This window comes from Pseudonaja textilis, chromosome 3 (genome assembly GCF_049901715.1).
Source record: "Pseudonaja textilis isolate UNSWEBS1 chromosome 3, rPseTex1.2, whole genome shotgun sequence".
NCBI classification, from domain to species: domain Eukaryota; kingdom Metazoa; phylum Chordata; class Lepidosauria; order Squamata; family Elapidae; genus Pseudonaja; species Pseudonaja textilis.
Window position 1 is genome coordinate 61,084,529 of NC_141992.1, and position 19,956 is coordinate 61,104,484.

At 35.8% G+C, this 19,956-nt stretch overlaps 1 protein-coding gene across 2 annotated transcripts in view; it reads right to left on the reverse strand.

The window, feature by feature from the left end:
* TUT4 (terminal uridylyl transferase 4) overlaps positions 1–19,956 on the reverse strand; it is a 43,730-nt gene that overhangs the window by 12,796 nt on the left and 10,978 nt on the right. For both annotated transcript variants that reach the window (XM_026707095.2, XM_026707097.2), the window contains 15 exons: positions 19,062–19,239; positions 14,121–14,209; positions 10,969–11,020; positions 10,733–10,802; positions 10,163–10,289; positions 8,161–8,280; positions 7,756–7,974; positions 7,472–7,646; positions 5,928–6,649; positions 5,596–5,746; positions 5,060–5,146; positions 3,212–3,315; positions 3,058–3,115; positions 2,850–2,953; positions 937–1,026 (listed from right to left, as the gene is read on the reverse strand). In XM_026707095.2, coding sequence (XP_026562880.2) covers positions 937–1,026; positions 2,850–2,953; positions 3,058–3,115; positions 3,212–3,315; positions 5,060–5,146; positions 5,596–5,746; positions 5,928–6,649; positions 7,472–7,646; positions 7,756–7,974; positions 8,161–8,280; positions 10,163–10,289; positions 10,733–10,802; positions 10,969–11,020; positions 14,121–14,209; positions 19,062–19,239 — 2,346 coding nt within the window. The remainder of the gene's footprint in view (positions 1–936; positions 1,027–2,849; positions 2,954–3,057; positions 3,116–3,211; positions 3,316–5,059; positions 5,147–5,595; positions 5,747–5,927; positions 6,650–7,471; positions 7,647–7,755; positions 7,975–8,160; positions 8,281–10,162; positions 10,290–10,732; positions 10,803–10,968; positions 11,021–14,120; positions 14,210–19,061; positions 19,240–19,956) is intronic.

The window sequence follows — 19,956 nt, forward strand, 5'->3', positions numbered from 1 at the left end:
ATAAATTTTCCTCTCTTTTTTATTACAGAATTCTGCTGAGTCTTCTGAAATGTGTGGACCTTTGTGTATCATATGATTTTTTCTCTTTACTTGGGCATAATGCAGTTAGTAACATAGACAGATGTAGATGTATTGTTGGTGGGTGAAATAACAAGGTCATTTTCTCTGTATAATTTAGATTGCTGTTTTTGGTATCAAATAAATCAATGCATATTTCTGTAGCTTGAATTACTGAGCTAGTTATCTTAAATTAATGAACAGTTATTCTACCTATGGTAATTAATCTATTTCCCAAATTAGTATCCTTACAGTACAAGTCTGCCTATGCACATAAAAAGACATCACATAAAAATTGCGCCAAGGCCTACTTTGCATCCTGATTTTTATAGATTTCATTTTGAATAAATCCTGACATAGGAAATACTAGCAGTCTATTACACCATGTAAAAAGTCAGTCAATAATAATACGACCACATCTGAAGGCCAAAATAATAAATATGTATAATTAGAAAACAAAGAGAATTTGGATTCACAAGAAAAGTTTGCAAATAATAGACAATGTGGCCAAGGATATACACAACTCACTGCTATAACTTTATTTAAACTTTTTGCATTTAATGGGAAGTTAATCCTTGATGATTTTTAAGATGCCCATTTGACTAATTAAAGTTCCCAAACCCCTCTCTTAAAATGGCTTCTGGTCCTACCTGCTTTTGGAATTTGCCCTTGACATGTTCAAGCCAAAGGAATCTGTAACATTCACTAGTGAATCTAAATCCAGTTGAGACACAAGTGTACTTTCAACAATTCAGCACAGCAGCCATCATATCTTTAGTGCAATTAAAAAATTACCAGTATTTGAATTAGCCTCAATTATTTGGTGGAGGAATACTGAATACAGCTTGTGTTTTAAAATCATATCAATATTGCATTCACCTTTGCAAAAACTTTCATTGTATATCCCAAATACTGCACTCTTGGATCAATGGCTGCATAAGTTGCAAGCATTCTTGTGTTATGCTGTGCCTAGAAAACAAGTATATCAGATTATATTCAATAGAGTAACATTAAGGTGTAACCCATTATACAGATCGTGTAATAGCTGAGACCAGAGAGGTAGGAACTAGTAGTTCTTGGGTACGGAGAAATATACTGTAATGTAAATGTATATTTACTGACTCTCAGAGCCATCAAGAGGCTAGCTAATTATCTATGAACTCGAAATGGGAGAAGGGAAAAGAACTTGGGAGGAGAGAGGGGGTGGGGTGGGATGGGGCTCTGACTTCTTTGCACTATTGCAGACAATCAGTTTTGTTTAAGGTTTCATTCTTAACTGCAAGTAAGATTCTAAACATAGACATCTGTTTGACCATACAAATACTAAAATGTTGAAATACGCATTGTGAAACCATTTCATTTATTTTTCAAATTTATTCAATGCTCATCTTATTGTCTCAGTGACTCTGAGCAGCAATCATAACACATACAAGCTCTGCCCTTTCAAACTTGAATCTTAGTCTCCTATGCAGAAGAATTTGCATGATGATTGTTACACACTACCTTGCCTGCTCCCACTTCTCCTGAAGATATGATTCTAGCTTAGCTGACTCAAGGCTGTTAATCTAAATGCTGAATGGGGGTCAAATGTCTGGAAAGCTGTGATTTATTGCTAAGATCTGCTGTAAAACTTAACAGATCATCACAGAATGAGATTCTATGGGCCTCTGATTGATGTAAGAGTTTAAATTTATTGCAGGTATCCCAAATAAATTAAAAGTGCAATAAATGAATATTATGTAATAAAATATACAATGAAATCACTTATATGTTTACACGGAAATAGCATTTTATGAGTAAAATGTAACTAACTTCTCAATAAATGAGCACAGAACTACAATTGGGACATTGCAACTGGGTACACTGCTCTTTTAATTAACTTTATAATTTAATGTTTCATTAAAGTATTGCTTATTTTGTGTAGATACTGACTGCAATTTTTAGACTTGGCCAGGGAATACACATCATGCATATGGAAGAGGGGGCAACTCTGCCAGCTTGGGGATCATGCCATGTTTGAATGGCATAACAAGCCACATATTTAAAAAAGGAGAGAGTCTTAGGAATGTATCCTGAGAGCAGAGAGTGATATATGATAGCTGGAAAGATGTCACAATGGAACTAGTTTTCTCTCATTCCAGAGTGAAGGATATGGAATAAAGGATTTAAATTACAAAAAGGCAGATTCCAATTCAATTGCTGAAAAAGAAATCCTAAGAGAAAGAACAATTCAACAGCACAACAAATTACAGAATGGATCTCAACTCCCCTTTGTTAGATATATTTAAGCAGAAGCCAGATACATATCTAGCAGGGATGCTTTAGATTTTTGTACTGAGTTGACTCATTGTCCTACATAGTTTGATTTAGGACTTCATGATTATTCATGAATAGGGAGTGAAAAGGCTGCCAGAAACAACTGTAAGACTTAAAGCACCAATTTTGCTTTTCAATCTCCTCCAAATATAAGAAAGGGTACACATTTTATCAAACTCGTGAGGATGTGGACCTCTGAAATCATAAAAAAGAATTTGATAAGTTGTCCAGTTCCCAGGCTGCACATTTTTGCATAAACAATATTGCTGTTCTAAACATCAATGGTGCATAAGTTTTGAAGGGAGGGATTATTATACTTAGCATTTGGGAAATCAATGATCCTTATAATGTATAGAGTTAAATGAATATTATATGTAAAATTTTAATTGCATCTATGTGGAAATCCAGAAAAATAGCCTATCTATAATCCTTATTTCATTATACTGAGCATTTTTTGTTAACAAAAAGGTACTTGCCAGTGTGTTATATAAGCTGATATCACCTTCTAAGCCACTTTGTCTGTGTTCAAATTTTACTATAGGCACTTTGGCTGTTGTTATAGGCAGAATGTTTCTTAAACCTGCAAAGGTAAGTAATAGTTCTTAAAACTAAGAATAATAAATACTAAGTAAAACTGAAAAAAATGTATACAATACTATTCAATATGCAACACCCTAATCTTACCTGGATGTTTCTTAAGAACTTTTGCCAAGCTTTCAATAATTTCCTTACAATTTAATTTCTGGAGTAAATGAATAAAAACACTGTATTATTATTCACAACATGCTACAAATACTTCCAAGAACAAAAGTATGTAAAGCTATTTCAAAAGAATTACCTCTGCATTTTCATAGCCTTCTAGAGTCATGCAGATATCCAGGTCACTATCACGGAATCCAAATCCATTCTTTGAAGAGCCAAATAGGCACAGCCTGGCCTTGTCTGAAGAAAATAAAGAGAGAGACAGAGATCCCCATCATGGAGAAAAGAGTTTCATAATCAAAAGAATTCATACTCTTATGAATTCCAATGTAACCATCAATGGTTATTTATAAGTGGTCACTTTTTCCTATAATCCAATGCATGCTTTAACACAGCGGTCCTCAAACTTTTTGGTTCTGATGGCAGCAGCGGTCCCCAAACTTTCTTTCTGACGGTGGCAGTGGTAGAGACAGGATGGTTTTGTGCATGCATGTGCTGCTTGCACAAATGCAGCTTTGGCACGCGTGCTCGCCCACTGATTGCACGGCCCAGTTCCCAAAGGCATGGACCAGCACCAGGCCATGGACCAGGGCCTGGGGATCCTTGATCTAACATCTATGAATATTTGATTGTGAACTGAAACACACGTTTCCTTAATTAATCATGCATATAAAATAGTACTGTGAACTATCTCAGAATAATCTTAGTTTACAACACAGGTATCAAACTCGCGATGTCACATTGTCGTATCACAACCTTCTTCCCTTTCACTAAACTGGGGGTGGGCATGGTCAGTGTGTGACACATCTGGCCCGTGGGCCACAAGTTTGACACCCCTAGTCTACAATATTTAGGGATCCAAAAAAAACGCATTTAAAATGCAAAATACACACACAATTGAGAAATATATACACATTTGGGTCTTAACAATATGACCATTTTACCTAGTTATTTTTCAAGGTATACTAATGCACACATGCAGTGATTTAAAGGCAAAGGTTTCTCCTATCCAGTTATGTCCAACTCTAGGGGATAGTGCTCTGTTTCTCAGCTGAGAGTCAGCATTGTCCAAAGATATTTCCGTGGTAATGTGGCCAGCATGACCATAAACTGAGGGACATAGAACACTGTTACCTTCCCATCAAAGTGGTAGCCATTTATCTGCTCATATCTGCATGCTTTCAAACTGCTAGATGGCACGAGCTGGGGCAAATAATAAGAGTTCACCCTGTTGTGAGCTGCTTGGGTCTTGAACTGAGGCTGTCAGCTTTCTAGCCGACAAGCTCAGCATCAACCACTCTAGCAATAATCAGAATGTTTTCCAATTTTTAAAATCTAATTAATTACTGCTGCTTGTTATCAACTTCTTTAGTTTGAAAGCACAGAATCTTTGGAAGATTTTCAAAGGATGTGGAATAACCTGACCATGTTCTTGACACCTCTTATCTAAAACATTACCTCATTAATGTTAAAGAGAAATGTATAGGGCATTAAGGTCCTATTATACAGGTAGATATGGACAGCTTAATACTTTAGAATTATGTAATTTTGATACTGTGTTGTCAAGGCAACTTATAATTCTAATATAATGTTGGACTGTATCCAACATAGTACAAATATATTTTCTTCACATGCCACAGAAATATCCTTTCCTTTCTTCCCCTTAAGCCCTCCATAATCTACTTTTAATGTACATCAAAACATCTTCCAATCCTTAAGAGCACTGGAATGTAAAAATAATTGGGATATAATTAGTTTAATATTAATTTATTAGATCCAGGCTTCACTAAATCTTTCCAAAAGTCCATTGAAACCAGTAGAAATTGTAGTAATTATTAATTTGACTAAATCTAAATACAATTTTATTTATTTAATATTTGTGGTAGGATCTCTGCTAAGAAATATTGTATGAAATATTTCACATTTTCAAAGAACTGTTTAGATGCCTATAACATATGCTTTTGTTGACATAAAGATCTCTTACCATTATATTCTTTCCGAATGAATCTTTCCAAACTTGCCAGAATCTGCTCTCGATTTTGTTGTTCTGAGAAAGGAGGTGACAATTCATCTAGACAAATAAAAAGTAATTGAGGCATTTGGCAGTATCTAAAGCCAAGCATAAGTTATCTTTCAATTAATTTTTCTATGAACTTGTAGTGTACTCTGTATTATTTACAGTATTTTACAAGGGTTTCATACAACACCGATTTGCAACCTCTCATTTTTCTAATTGTTTCCTTAAATCTAAATCTTTTTTTCTCTCTCTCAAAAAAAATCCATTTTAGAATTACAAAATCTGCTGATTTCAAAAGTATTCTTGACATTTTTTATAAACCTTATTGTCAGATACATGGCAAAGTCCAAACTGTCATGTTTACCTGAATGTGAATTGAACACAGGAGACTGTGTTATTGATGGCAGTACAGAAATATATTTCCACTGAGTTAAGTTAAAAACTCATAATAATGTGAGCCTCTACAAAAATTTGAACCTATTCAAAAAAAAAATGTTACTTACCAAAGCACCTTTTACATACAAGATCAAGTATTTCTCTAAATCTATTTGTCATTGGTGGTAGTGGATTTAAATCAATTTTCTTAAAATCTTCTGGGCAATCACTTTTGGAATGGCCATCCCTTTTGCAGATACTGCATACTATAGTTGGAGGCTATGAAAAAAATAGTATTTTACAATTTAAACTGAGTTATTTCTCTAAATGGTATGTATATGTGTCGACTTATGTATGTTTGATAGCGGAAATACGTTGTTGCATAGTTCAATAAGAAAATTAAAATTAAATAAATGAAATAGTTTAATACAATATAAAAGGACTTTTGATTTTATTTTACCTTTCCAGAAGTCAAAATAAATTTATCGAACACATAATGCATGTCTTCTGTGGTGACGTCATCTCTAATGTCTTGAGTCTCCTCTACTGTTTTGCAATTGTGCGAGGTAGCTGATATGCTAGTGCCTGAGCACATGCTATCTGTTGGATATTCCATTACTGAATCCAGTCTTTCAGTGTCAGATAATCCACTAACAGAATCTGTATCAAGGGATTTATGTTCATTAAAAACACAACAGTGGCTTAGTTCTTCTTCAACTGAAAGCTCTTGATCATCCTTTCTTTTAAGTGATTTGTGTTCTAATTCACAGCATTCATTACTAATAAATGATACAGTTTCTTCTCTATCTCCAGAGTCTGTGTTGATAATTTCTGAGTTTACTAAAAAGCTTTTAAGTTTCTCAGTACATCCCCTAGTCGTAGATTCCATTTCATTACATTCATTAAATTTACACTCCTGTAAATTACATCCATGACCAGGTTTTTGTTTTCCTGTAATATTGGTCTGCTGTGGAAGGCAACAGTTAATTACAGGTTCTCCAGTTCTTTTGCTACCTATTTTTCCCTTTTCCTTTTTCTTGGTATCTGTTTTGGGCTTAGTCTCATCTTTACTCTGGGGACATGCAAAGTATTTATACGCTGTCCTGAACCTCTCCAGGATGTATTCAAACACCATCTGGCTGTTCAGACTCCGTGCAACATTTCTTTTTAGTGCAAAGGGATCTGAGAAAAAGGAAACAAAATAAATTAGATACTGCTTTTCAATTAGGATTTCAAAGATGAGGTCAATATACTGCATTTTAAATAGATCTGTTACATTTTAATTCTTTGATTCCTGAAAACATTTAACCTATTATAAAATTACCTTCAAGTAGTCAGTTTTATTCTACAAAAAGAAAATTATTTTAAAATAAACATTTATAAAATCATCAGATATCGACTGTGATCTAAAAAGAATAGAAACAAGGAAAGATGATTTTTTAAAAAATATTTAAAAATAAAGCAAATTGTTTTCATATCTACTTTTATCAGTTTAACTAATAAACTCTGTAAATACCCACGGTTTTTAAAAATTAACATAACATAATACAAAACATATCTATAGATCATATGGAAAAAGTTTTCTTCTTGAATCTCCTTTGTTATAATGTTAATATATGAAAAACAAAGAGCAAAACAATAAAGAAAGACCTTAGCATGGTACTCAACCATTTTTTTTTCTGTTTTATTTCTATCTACAGTAACATCAAAGTGTGAGGAAAAAGGATTGGTGTAGTTCTTGCCAACAATTAATTACTTATAGCAACCTAGCATCATTAATTATCTACAAATATGATCTGTTTAGTTAGACAATTAAATGGAATTCACTGTAAGCCTTTAAATTAAAATTTTTACTTATGAGGCAGCTGTATCAAGAATGAAAATGCCACAAATACATTTAAAAACTGAAGTTTTTATAGCATACGTCAGTGTGTTATATAGGCAAAATCAGGTATGTAAGGCAACTGGTAAATCATTTAGAAGAACTTTTACAAAATGCCATACCTTCAATGGCTATTCGCCTTTTGGGCCAGTTTTTGTTTTCTCTGGTTAAAAGTTCTTGTACCCGTATGCTGATAACATATTCTTCCAAAGCAAATTCCAGTGTATAAAACTTCAACAATTCTAACCAGAGTTGTCCCAGAGATATCTGGTGTGATGTTTCCAATGATAATGGAGACTGAAAGAAGCAGGAAAAATATTCTCATAGCTTATCCTGTTTTATTCTCAGGTCATTAAATGAAAATACTAATAAAAAAAGTACTTCCCAATTAAAAGGAATCGCTTACATGGCCTTTTTTCTCCTTTGGATTATTCTGAACGTCTGACTCCAAGGCTGCTGTACTCTTATTACCATTTCTGTGCTGTTCTCCTTTAGATTTGCCTTCTACAGTATTCACATTTTTCCCTCCATTATTTGATAGTTTGTATTCCCACACTACAAACTTCTTCTCTTTTATTCCCTTCAGTTGGTAATCATCAGCCTTCTTAGAATCAAAGCCTTCAATCTAAAAAATAAAGTGCTTTTTATATGTAATAAATTTTATAAGATGAACAGTTATATTATACTATAAATTATAGCTGTATCTAGTTCTGATTATGAATCCTAAAGGTTCTTTAGGAACTTTTCCAGCAATTTTTGAAGAATTCCTCAGTACCATTGAATAAATCATATGGTTAAGTTAAAAGCTTACCCAGTTGCCTAAATATGATGGTAGGATACGTGGTTCTCTTTGTTGAAGGAAAAATATTATCATTAAGGCAAAGGAATATGAAGGGATTCCACCTTCTGCCTGGCAGTCAATATGACACAGCTATAAAAAAGAGAAAATTATGTATTTATATTAGGTTTTTTTTGCACACTTTGCATTTTTCAAGCATTTTTCAATTATACACTATACAATGACGCTTACAAAAATGGTGCAAAAGGAGTAATCGGCCACGAAAAAAAAAGTGATATTTTTTGGTCAGAACCTGATTTGGTCGTGGTCAGAAGAGTTTGTAACAAGAGGTTCTACTGTATATAGAAAATGTAGGCTAAGGACCAATATAGCAATACAGATGGGGGCCCGCAGTGGCTCACGTGGTATAAAACACTGGGCCTGCGCACAGCTGAGTCGGCGGCTCAAATAAAACCATGTAGGGACAAGAAAGGAGCCTCCCTCGGTTACCTACTGGCATTCAGGCGTCCCACGGGTAAAGATAACACCGCCCAAAAAAATTCCTTTCACAAAGGCAGCTAGCCACCTTGGTAATCCCTGGCTAACACATGCCATACACACACAAAAAAAGAAAATACAGAGCAGAATTCCCCAACCTTTCCACCAACTGGTGGGGAGAGAGCATGTGTCCTTCCCAGGCTCAGTTCTTGTCTACAAATCCTTTTTGCAAAGACTAACGGAGCCTACAGGGATGCAATCTCTCGTCCCTGCAAGCCTCAGCAAACCTCAGCAAGAGAGGCTGGAGAGGAGCAGGGAATGATCATGTCCAAGTTATGTGATTCACTCCTAAGGATCTTTTGGGTTATGAATGTAATTATAGCAGGCTTCATTACATTCATAACTCGAGGATTACCTATATATTTCCTGTCTACTTTACCCAGGAAGGTTACTCTAGTCACCATCTATCTATAGTTGCGGATGAAGCTATACTACCATATTCACAACTTGTGTGCAATCTGGAGGCTGTCTTAAACTCAACAACTCCTGCTCAAAGAGGGCCTTAGAACATTGGCACCAATTCTGGATTACAAGGCCTTTTAGATGGGGACACTCATATCCTCATCACCTTCAGCTGAATTACTGCAATACACTCTACATAAAGCTGTCCTTGGAGATCATCTGAAAGCTACAACTGGTCCAAAATGCAAAGCCACAAGAATGGGCACGCCTCAGAAAGGCATGCCTTCATGACATAAGACTTGGTTATTTGAATGAGTGCTTATCTTCCCAGTTCTTAAAAAACAAGTCTTCTCCAAGGTTCTGGAGAAAGTTGGCTACAGAGCCTGTCAGGTGTATTTTGCGTAATCCTTAGAAATTGCATTTGGACATATATATTATTTAACTGCTTTTTATTTTTTATCATGTAAGCCACCCAGAGTTCATTTGGAGTTAAGTAGCCTTAAATATAATAAATAGATAAATATATAATTAAAAGTACTGAAGTTCACTAAAGATTATTTATTTTATCTGTTTAGTTAAAAATATTGGTAGAATATTTTTAAAGAAACCTTGTGTGTTTTGACAGAAGTTTTGTTACATTTTCAAAGAGAGATGAATCAGCCACCCTATTTAATTGCTATGTGTACTTTGATATCTAATTATTTGAGATTTCAGGTTATACATTTACCTTAATATTTTGGCTGTATAGATTTCATGATATTATTTCTGATACAACCCCCACCCTTCATAATGTATTGTTTAATAAGGATATTCCAAGAGCACAAAAGTTGACCAGAGTTTTATACACATTGGGTTAGCCCTAATAAAAGTAATGCCTAAGTAATATTTTCAGAATTGTGGGGCGTAAAACATAGAACTTATTTTATCAACACTTTCTGACTCAGAAAAAGAGATTTTCTTCTAACAGAAATACATAACAAAAATTACTTTTTGTTATATTATTTACATTAGAATATTATCACTACTTAAGTACACACAAGGAACAAATATATATATATATATTTTAAAAACTTACTCTAGCCCAGTAGCGAAAAGCCAACACCAAAGGAACAAGGACTGGCTCTAGCTTGCCGAGTGCAGCTAGCAGATCAGTTGTAAGGCAGGCCACATCATTTCCAGCGCTTACTTTACAAGCTAAACCACTGATATTGAAACAAATTGTGAGAGAAGATGTAAGCTCTACCACTTGTTGTGAATAAAATTTGGAAAAATAATAAAACCCCAAAATATCCAGTATTTTTGTTTTACATATGAAATTTGCATTAAGTTCTTTTCATAATATAGTTTCTCCCAAAAGATACTGAAATTTATTTAATTATTTTAAAGTAACTTTAATGGAATGTATTGCAGATCTTATATTTTAAAGTCAAGTTTGTCATGTGCTTTATATTTTGTCTGAATTGTCATTGTTGACTCTGAGACATATAAATATTCACCTTAACAAATTGAGAAAATAATTTTAAATTATTTTTAATAATAAGTAATATATAATTTTGCAGTGCAAAATGTCCTACAACGATCAACCTTAAGGTGATATCTTAGCCATTATCTTCTGAAGATGAACATATACAAAAAATACACAAACCTTTTAACATCTTTACAAAAAACAACAGGAACTTTGGCATGGAAATCTGATTCCACATCAGAGTAAGATTCTGAAGGAGAAAATAGAGCATATCAAATAAAAATCATTTTCATAGTACCCCCATGCTGATTGAAAATCTTCTGGTTAATACTTATGTATCTCTGTAAGATCCCCTTATTTTCTCCGCAACAGATTATGAAGAAATTAAGAAAGAAATAATCATGGCACAAACTTACCAGCATTTTTTAAAATATCGAGCACTTGTATCAGAACATCTGGATGACTCATCTAAAATAATGAATGAAGTTATTTATTCTCACATTTATTCTATTTATTCTTAAATTGATTCTATTGAATACATTAATATTGTAGTAATAATAATACAAACATTTGTTCCCCAATCCTCTATTGCCTGTCACACAAAGAATATAGTATATTTTTGTATGTACAAATATATGAAAATATGTCTACATTTAGAAATGTAGAATTGTACACATTAACAACTTTAACAATGTTAACTCATGTGTCAGCCTTTTTCAGCATACTACACAGAAAAATTGCTACACTGGTTAAACTGGCTTATAAAAAGCAGTACCTAAGTCTGCTAACCTTAAAGGTCAAGGGAAAAAGTTTTCGGACAAATTAATTTACTAAGGCTGGAATAATGAAGGCACCCTACTCTTGGGGATTCATTTAACAGATTTTATTGCAAAAAAGAACTGTCATTTGTGAGGCCAGATAAGACTTAATTGAACACTGATGAAGAAAGTCAGAGAAGACACTGAAAGACACTTGTATATTAAGCATGTTTTGGATTAAATTGTGTATTCTGCTCATGTTAATACAATTATTGCCTCTAGATGAGGAGAAAAAATATGCTGCCTCATTTCTTAATTAGGAGAACATTTGTCAACACATTACTCTCATCTGTGCCAGAATATGTGTAGTCTAAGATAGCACAGTAAAATACTGGAACTGCTCCAAAGTCCAATCAATCAAAGCTATGACTAGATACTAAATTATATATGTTCCTCTGGGCTTGAACAGTAACTATAATTCTTGGAAGTCTGTGAATTATGCTCCTGCATAATTCTCATAAATGGCAGTAAAAAGCAATTGACAGTGGTAATTTCTGGCATTTGTTCTAACGCAAGACTAGTACTGCAGCAGATAAAATGGATGTATCCAAAAAGAAGCTCAAAAAAGAGAAATAATTTTCAAATTCAGAAGGCTGCGCCTGTTGAAATTTGTGGCGCTCCAAAAACTTGTCAATATATTTTAATTCAGTTTTTCTTTTAACATATCGCTGAAGATTATTGAATAGATTTTAAGAATAATTTTTGACTGGGATAACATCTATAGCTCCTACCCAGATATGGTAATTTCTACACGTTGTTCTATTATTTGGTCAGAATCTAGAAATCTGGAGATTGTATAAAATTAATTGGCTCTGAATTTCTTAATTTGTCTGAGAACTTCTGAGTGAACTACTGAAGTCTCTCTTCAGCAGAAGGCTGTAGATGTGAGAACTGTGATGATTATACCCTGTGAACTAAAGGATTGCTTTCCAGAGGACCTGTGGAAATTTTACTTACATAGCTAAGAGTTATATTTGTGTTTCTTTATGATCTAACAATTTACATAGCAATTCTTGTAGCAGTGCACTAGTTTGCAATGAAACACATTTTAGTGTGTGATAGGAGAATGAAAGTCTATTGATTATATATTAATCATTGCTTATAAAAAGAATCAGTATAGGATATAACTTGCATTTGTGTTTTTATAAAATGTTAAAAGCATTAAAAAAATATCTGCGCAAAAAGGAATTGATGAAACACATTCAGATGAACAGCAGAAATAAAAAACCACAGGAATCCTATCTGTGAAGCCTATTTAAGCAAACATTTATTTATTGAATTATGCTAAGTTCTAGAACCAGTTAATGCAGTGCTTCTCAAACCCAGGTAAACTACCCAAAACTGGATGGAAATGATTTTTCTTCGGGTAATGACATATGTCTTCATTACCCAATTACAACAGGGTCTTTATATTGACTTAGCATTTTATCTAATTGGATAAAAAGGACTTTCTGATAAGGACTTTTGGGTAATGAAGGAAAAGTTTTGATAAGCACTGAATTAATCAATATGACATAATTTTTTTTGAGAAGATTCTAGAAGATAGCCAACTAATTGAAACTTCCTTGCTATAGCAAAAAAAAAAAAAGGTTCTATCTGCAAAAATTGAATCCCCTGTATGTATTTCATGTTCTGCCTTCTGTTACACAATTATTTTGGACTAGCTATTGAAAAGTAAAAAGTGAATAATTGAATAAAGAATTATAATTTAGGATGTTTTAAGATTTACAAGTTCTGCTTTTGTACAGTCTTGTGTTAGATTGCTCGATATCCCCTCTACATTAAGAATCTGATCCAACTGCCCTGCCAGGAAATAAAATGAATCACTGCATATATAAACCTCTATATATCAGGGGAAGAATGCTGATTTTTGCATTTAGAAACTGATGTTTTCCGGTTCTTCTGAGAAAACGTATTTTAAAATTCCCAGCTAAAATCCTCACTCTTAGCATGAGTGATTTCCTCAATCTATAGTCAGAATGGTTTGCTAGCTTCCTTGTCTGAAAACTCCTAAAGCTAAGGTGCTGCGACCTGTACAACCAAATGTCAACATTCCTTGGAAGAGGTTAGGTTTTTGCATATGTGGTTTCTTAACAGCAAGGTGAAAGGATCTGAATATTCAGCAAGAGTTACCTTAGGATTTGCAGATTTAGATTAGTTACCACATCTAAGCTGCAAAACTCCTGATAAATAGACAACAGTGAACCCCTAGAGTTTTCTGTATCTAATGCTGATCCAAATTTTTGCAGATGTTATTGGGAAGTAAGTAAATTGAACTCAAATCCAAATCCAAAATAATTTTCATATTGGGCTCAGTAAAGTTTCAAAGGGATCCAAGACTAGAATGTATGAAACATCCTTTAGAAGTTACTTCATGAAGTACTGTAACTTGTTTCCACTTTTTCCAATTTAAGCAAAATAAGCATATTGGTTTGTTTTGTCTTGCTTCCAGGCCTCATTCAAAAGTTATAGGAGCTGAACAAGGCTTCTCACATACATAGAATCTCTTCTAACATGCCCACTACCTACTAGAGGCATTGGACATAGCCTCAAATTGACATAAAGTGCTTAATTTGTCCAACAAAGAGAATGAAACTAGCTCAACAGCGAAAACTGCCTGAGGCATAAAACTCCTTGCTGAAACAAGTTTCCTTAAACAGGTCTATATCTTGGTATGGTAAAACAATTGAGCTGCAATTTCAATATATAAAACTAAGCTTTTTAAATAATGTGACAAATATCTAACTTACCGTTGAGGGAAATTTTATATCAATATTAACATCACTTGTTTTAAAAGCAAATCTAGTTAGACAGGATCCATACATCCTCAACGAACACTCTAGAAATAAAGAAACAGTTTTTATAAACATGATGTAGTTGTGATAACTGTTCCCCCAAACTTTTATATGTTAAATTTCTATTCCCTGTTAAATACACAAATAAGACAGTGCTTATGGAAGACAAAGGCTCAAACACTCCCCTTCTCTTGTCGTTTTTTTACTAGACAGGATGGATGAATGAATTATGATTCAGTTTTATCAGATTCCAGATTTTTATTCTTCTATGCAAACTGATAACCATGGTTTGGCATAAAATCTAAACATTTTTCCATTAGTACATGTGATTCTTATATTCATATATATGTATTACATATATATCCATATATGTAGTATAAATGAAGACATAAAAAGAATGGGGTCAGGACATAAACAAATTACATAAATACAGACTAAAATTAATGGCCTGAAAAATAAGGCACCTCATTTGTAAAATTATTTATTTCAATTTACATGGCCACCCATGTCAACATTTTGATTCTGTGCAGCTACAGTATAACAATAATCTCACTATAGATGCAATGCATAACTGGCAGCCAAGATTTTTTTTTAAAAAAATCACAACCATTAGTACAAACATTCCATGGGTTCCATCATACCTTCATCCCCCAGGCCCAGCGACAGAATTCATTAATCTTTAATGCTTTATGAAAATTTAACAGGATTGGGGCTAATCTAATCTTTGGGGGGATGATGTTCCAACCACAACTGAAGAGGCTCTCCTCCTGAGTCCTGCCACATAACATTCTTTATAACAGGACTCATAGCATGTCTCTTCTCCCAAATCTGATGTGATCAGTAGACACAATTGGGGAAATGCATTGCCTAAGATGTATTAGCCTCATGCTATGAATGGCTTTTATAACTAAGTGCCAACATCTTGAATTGAGCCCAGAAACTCACTGGCAATCAATGTGATTTAAATTCAAAAGCATTACTTAGTTTTGTTTTATTTTATTGTCATTGCACCTCGTATAACAAAATTAAATACCATCTTCAGTGTACATTATGACTATGAAAATAAACACAAACACACATCCTTCACATTCTATACATTGATTGAAAACCCCCGATACTACATTAATATTACACTACACAGTAAAATTCAATAGAGTTACTGCCCTGGGATAGAAGCTGTTTTTCAGCCTATTTCTCCTTGTTTTTATTATCCTATACTGTCTGCCAGATGGTAATAGTTCATAAAAAGGGTGTCCAGGATGAGACGGATCTTTGAGAATGTTTTGAACTTTCTTAAGGCAGAAGGAGCTACAAAGCTCTTCCAAAGAGAGGAGAGGGCAACCAATGATCTTCTGGGCAACCCTCTGGAGTGATGTCCTATCTGCCAATGTGCAAATGACAAACCATGCACAGTTGCAGTAAATTAAGATAATCTCTATGGTGCAGCAGTAGTAGGTCACCAGCAATTTTTCGTTCAATTGTTTTCTGAAAAGTCTCAGGTAATATAATCTCTGCTGGACCCTTTTGACCAGTGCTGCAATGTGAGCACCCAGGTCAGGTCCTCTTTTAGGGTAACACCCAGAAACTTAAAACTGGCCACTTGCTTCACTCGGTCTCCATTGATAAGCAAGAGTTCGATGTCAGATTTGTTCCTTCTATAGTCCACTATAAGTTCCTTGGTGTTATTGGTATTGAGGATCAAGTTATTGTCTCCACACCATGAAAACAACCGGTCCACCCCATCTCAGTAGGCAGACTCACACCCACCCACCCAGAGATGAGTCCCACTACTATTATATCATCTGCAAATTTAGTAATAGTATTACTAGCGTGAGTGGAAATGCAGTCATGCACATAAAGAATATACAGTAAGGGACTCAACATGTAACCCTGTGGTGTACCAGTCTTAAGAATAAGGGCTGAAGAGGTTTGATTATACCTAATCTGACCCTCTGTGAGCAGCCAGACAGGAAATCCATAATCCAAAGGCAGATTGAATAAGGAAGTCCAAGGTCCAGAAGTTTAGACACTAGTCTATGTGGAAGAATTGTGTTAAATGCAGAACTAAAATCTACAAAAGCATCCTCACATAGCCCCCACCCCACCCCCACCCCCACCCGGCTGTTCTAGATGAGTCAGAGCAGTGTGAAGAGTGATGGCTATAGTGTCCTCTATAGATGTATTTCTTCCGTATGCAAACTGGTGTTTGTCAAATGTATGTGGAAGATCAGAAATGATGTGCCGGCAGACCAATTTCTCAAAGCACTTCATGATGACAGGAGTGACTGCCACTGGTCTGTAATCATTGAGGTTATTGATAGGGAACTTCTTTGGCAGTGGAACAATGGTGGAAGCCTTCAAACAAGATAGAATAGTGGACTAAGATAAAGACCGACTGAAGATCCTGGTAAAGACTCCAGCCAATTGATCAGCACAGTCTTAAAAAGCACTCAGCCAGAGATACTATCAGGACCTGCAGCCTTTCTAGGGTCCACAGCCCTCAGAATGCTCCTCACCTCCTCTTCCTACACAGTGAGGTGGGGCTACAATTGGCTGGTGGCTATATTTTAGCTGTCTCTGATGTCTCCACTTCAAAATGAGCAAAGAAATGATTCAGTTCCTCTGCCAATGAAGCATCCCCCTCAGCAGGGATGACATTGGTCAGTTGATAGCTGGTAATTTGCTGAATCCCTCGCCATACCTGCCTCATGTTATTGCTATAAAAATTGTAGTCCACTTGAGGGGAAGCGACTAAAGCAAGTGTGACTATGAACAGAACTTCTCAGTACAAGAATGGGCACACCTGGCACACAACACAAAACTGTGCAAACATTGTCATTCGTATGCAGAGTTTCTGTCCTGGAAGCAACAACAGTTTCACCCACTTGCCTTCATATTTGCACCACTTCAACATCTTCTATTACTATAGTTTTAGTAAATGAACAAAGATATTCTCCCATGTCCTATTTTCTTTTTATGGAAATAGAGCAAAATACAATTAGAATGAAAAAGCTGTATCTTTTGCTTCTTTAGGAAAGACTGTGCTTCAATATTTGGAATCAGAAACTCAATGCACTCTCAATGCTCATTTTATAAAATCACTGTTATTAAGCACAAACAACAGAAATTAAAACTGTTTAATTGTATTTTTAGTGACCATTTGATAATCAATGCTTTTTTGATATTGTTTTCTGTTACAGGTAGTCCTAGACTTACAAAAGTTCATTTAGTGACTGTTCAAAGTTATAATGGTACTGAAGAAGTGATTTATGACCAGTTTTCACCTTTATGACCATTGCAGCATGTCCATGGTCATGTGATTAATATTCAGATACTTGATAATTGACTCATATTTATGACAGCTGCAGTGTACCAGTGTCCTGAAATCAATGGGAAAGCCAGATTCACTGACAACCATGTTACTAACTTAATAATTGAAGTGATTCACTTAACAACTGTGGCCAGAAAGATTGTACAATGGGGCAAAACTCATTTAACAGATGTCTCACTTAGCGACAGACTTTTTGGGCCAATTGTACCGTGTTTCTCCAACAATATGGCCTCCACCAATAGGAAGGCATGAGGTGAAATTAAGCCCTGCCCAAATTTAGGCCTATTTAAACCATGCGTTTCCCCGCCATTTCTCACATTGTTCGTTAGAACTACACGAGGTGAAGAGAAATGGGGGGGAAGGGCAGGGGGGATGGGAAGAAAACTTGCCTTTAGGAACACCCTGCAGGTAGCCTAGGCTAGAATACCCCGATCTACTACCAAGAGAACATCGATAGAAGCTTCCCGAAGGCAGAGTCACCAGCCGCTTTGATCGGCCGTTAGAAGCGGACCCGGGGTGAGCGCCCATGCACATTTCCCTCACCGCGAGGCCGCTATCGGCCGATGAAAGGCAGAGTCACCAGCCGCTTTGGGGCGAGGCGTGGCTGCCCACAGGGCACTCCTGACAGGAGCGTCCACACACACTCCCCTCGCCATGAGGCAGTGTCTTTCAGGCGATGGAAGCTCCCCAAGGGCAGTCACCAGCCACTTCGATTGGTCCAGCCTTATTTTGTGAGAAACACAGTAGTTGTAAGTCGAAGACTATCTGTATAAGCAATTACCGTATTTTTCAGACTATAAGACCCTCCGAAGTATAAGATGCACCTAGCTTTTGGGGAGGGGAAAAAAAACCCTGCCTCTGCCTCCCAGCAATTTGCCTCCTTGCAGTAAACAGCCTTGTCAGCTTCAGCACAGCCTGATTAGCACAAGCAGCTAATTGTCAATTGGATCAGCCTCCCGATGATCAGCTCTTTCAGTCTGCAGGGACCACCATCGCTTATTGCCACCTCCGCGCACCCCATTTTCGGCTTCCTGGTTTTGGCCTCTGTGCACCCTATTTTTGGCCGCTTCATGCTCCATTTTTGGCCCATTCTAGGGGGCAGGAATCAGAACAGGCCAAAAACAGGGCACACGGAGGCCAGAAATGGGATGCAGAGACCGAAAATGGGGTGCACGGAGGCAGCAATAAGCGATGGTGATCCCTACAGCCTGTAACAGCTGATCATCAGGAGGTCAATCCAACCGACAATTAGCTGCTTGTGCTAATCAGGCTGTGCTGAAACTTGCTGAAAGGAGGCAAATTGCTGGGAGGCAGAGACCAAAGGGTGGGGACCAGCAGGTGGATGGGGCTTCAGCAACATTTGCTGTATAAGATGCACAGACATTTCTACCCACTTTGGGGAGGGTGTGTGTGTCTTCTACACCAAAAAAAAAACGATATCTTAATTTTGCTATTCTAATTCTAATATACCCTGCTAGGTGGCAGCACTTAGCTAACCACAATAATCTCAAAAAATATAATCACAATTGGACCTGGTTTGCATTTAGATGATACCAAGAAGTTACCTGGTAAGGATTGCTGAATAATCTTTTCCATATCATATACAATTTCTTGGCGGACTTTGAAATCCTCATCAGATATTCCTTTTTCTTTTGCTGCCTCCATCAGCATAAAATTCAAAGCAGCAACTTGTGCAGGAGAAGGGGAAGGGAGGGCACGGAGCTCATTTTCTTCTTGCTTTTCCTAATGAAAAACAATAAAAAGTAATGATATGAACTTTAACAGAAAAATCCTCCAAATATCAGTTTAATTATTCAAAAATATATTAGAGCAAGAGTTAAGATTAATCTATTAAACATTTAGAGTAAGAACAGCAAGAGAGACAGGTTGGTATTTGTGTCCTTATGGCCAATGAATGAAACATGAGCGAGACAGGGAAAAAATTGTAACAAGCCAACCACAGAAGTCTCAAGCCTGTAGCCAGTCCTGAAGCAAGTTTGAAATGGCCAGATAATCTGCTCCCTGCAGTTGAGAAAACACCACCTACTCAATACTCATAATCATGGAAAGTTAAGAGACTGCATTATATTGCCCATCTTAGGATCCCGGTTCTTAAAACAGTATCTAACCACTGTTATCTTTAGCAAAGGAAACATTTTTGCCTCCCTTCCCTCTGAGGGGCATTTATGAAGATAACTCAGGTGTCTCTCAAAAGCTCTAGACCAGAAATTGTAAACAAAATTGGGCAAGAAGAGTATGTGATGAAATATATTGTTCAAAGCAGCCTGTCCATTTCCTCAGGTATTATGAAAATGATCCACTCTAATAATACAATTGTAAAAGGTAATCTCAGCATTGCATCAATTATGCTGTACAAGAGATTTTATCAGTAAAAAAAAACCCAAACTGAAAGTGTTTCCACCCGCTTAGAGAGTTCTGATTAGAACTAGGAGAGGAGGG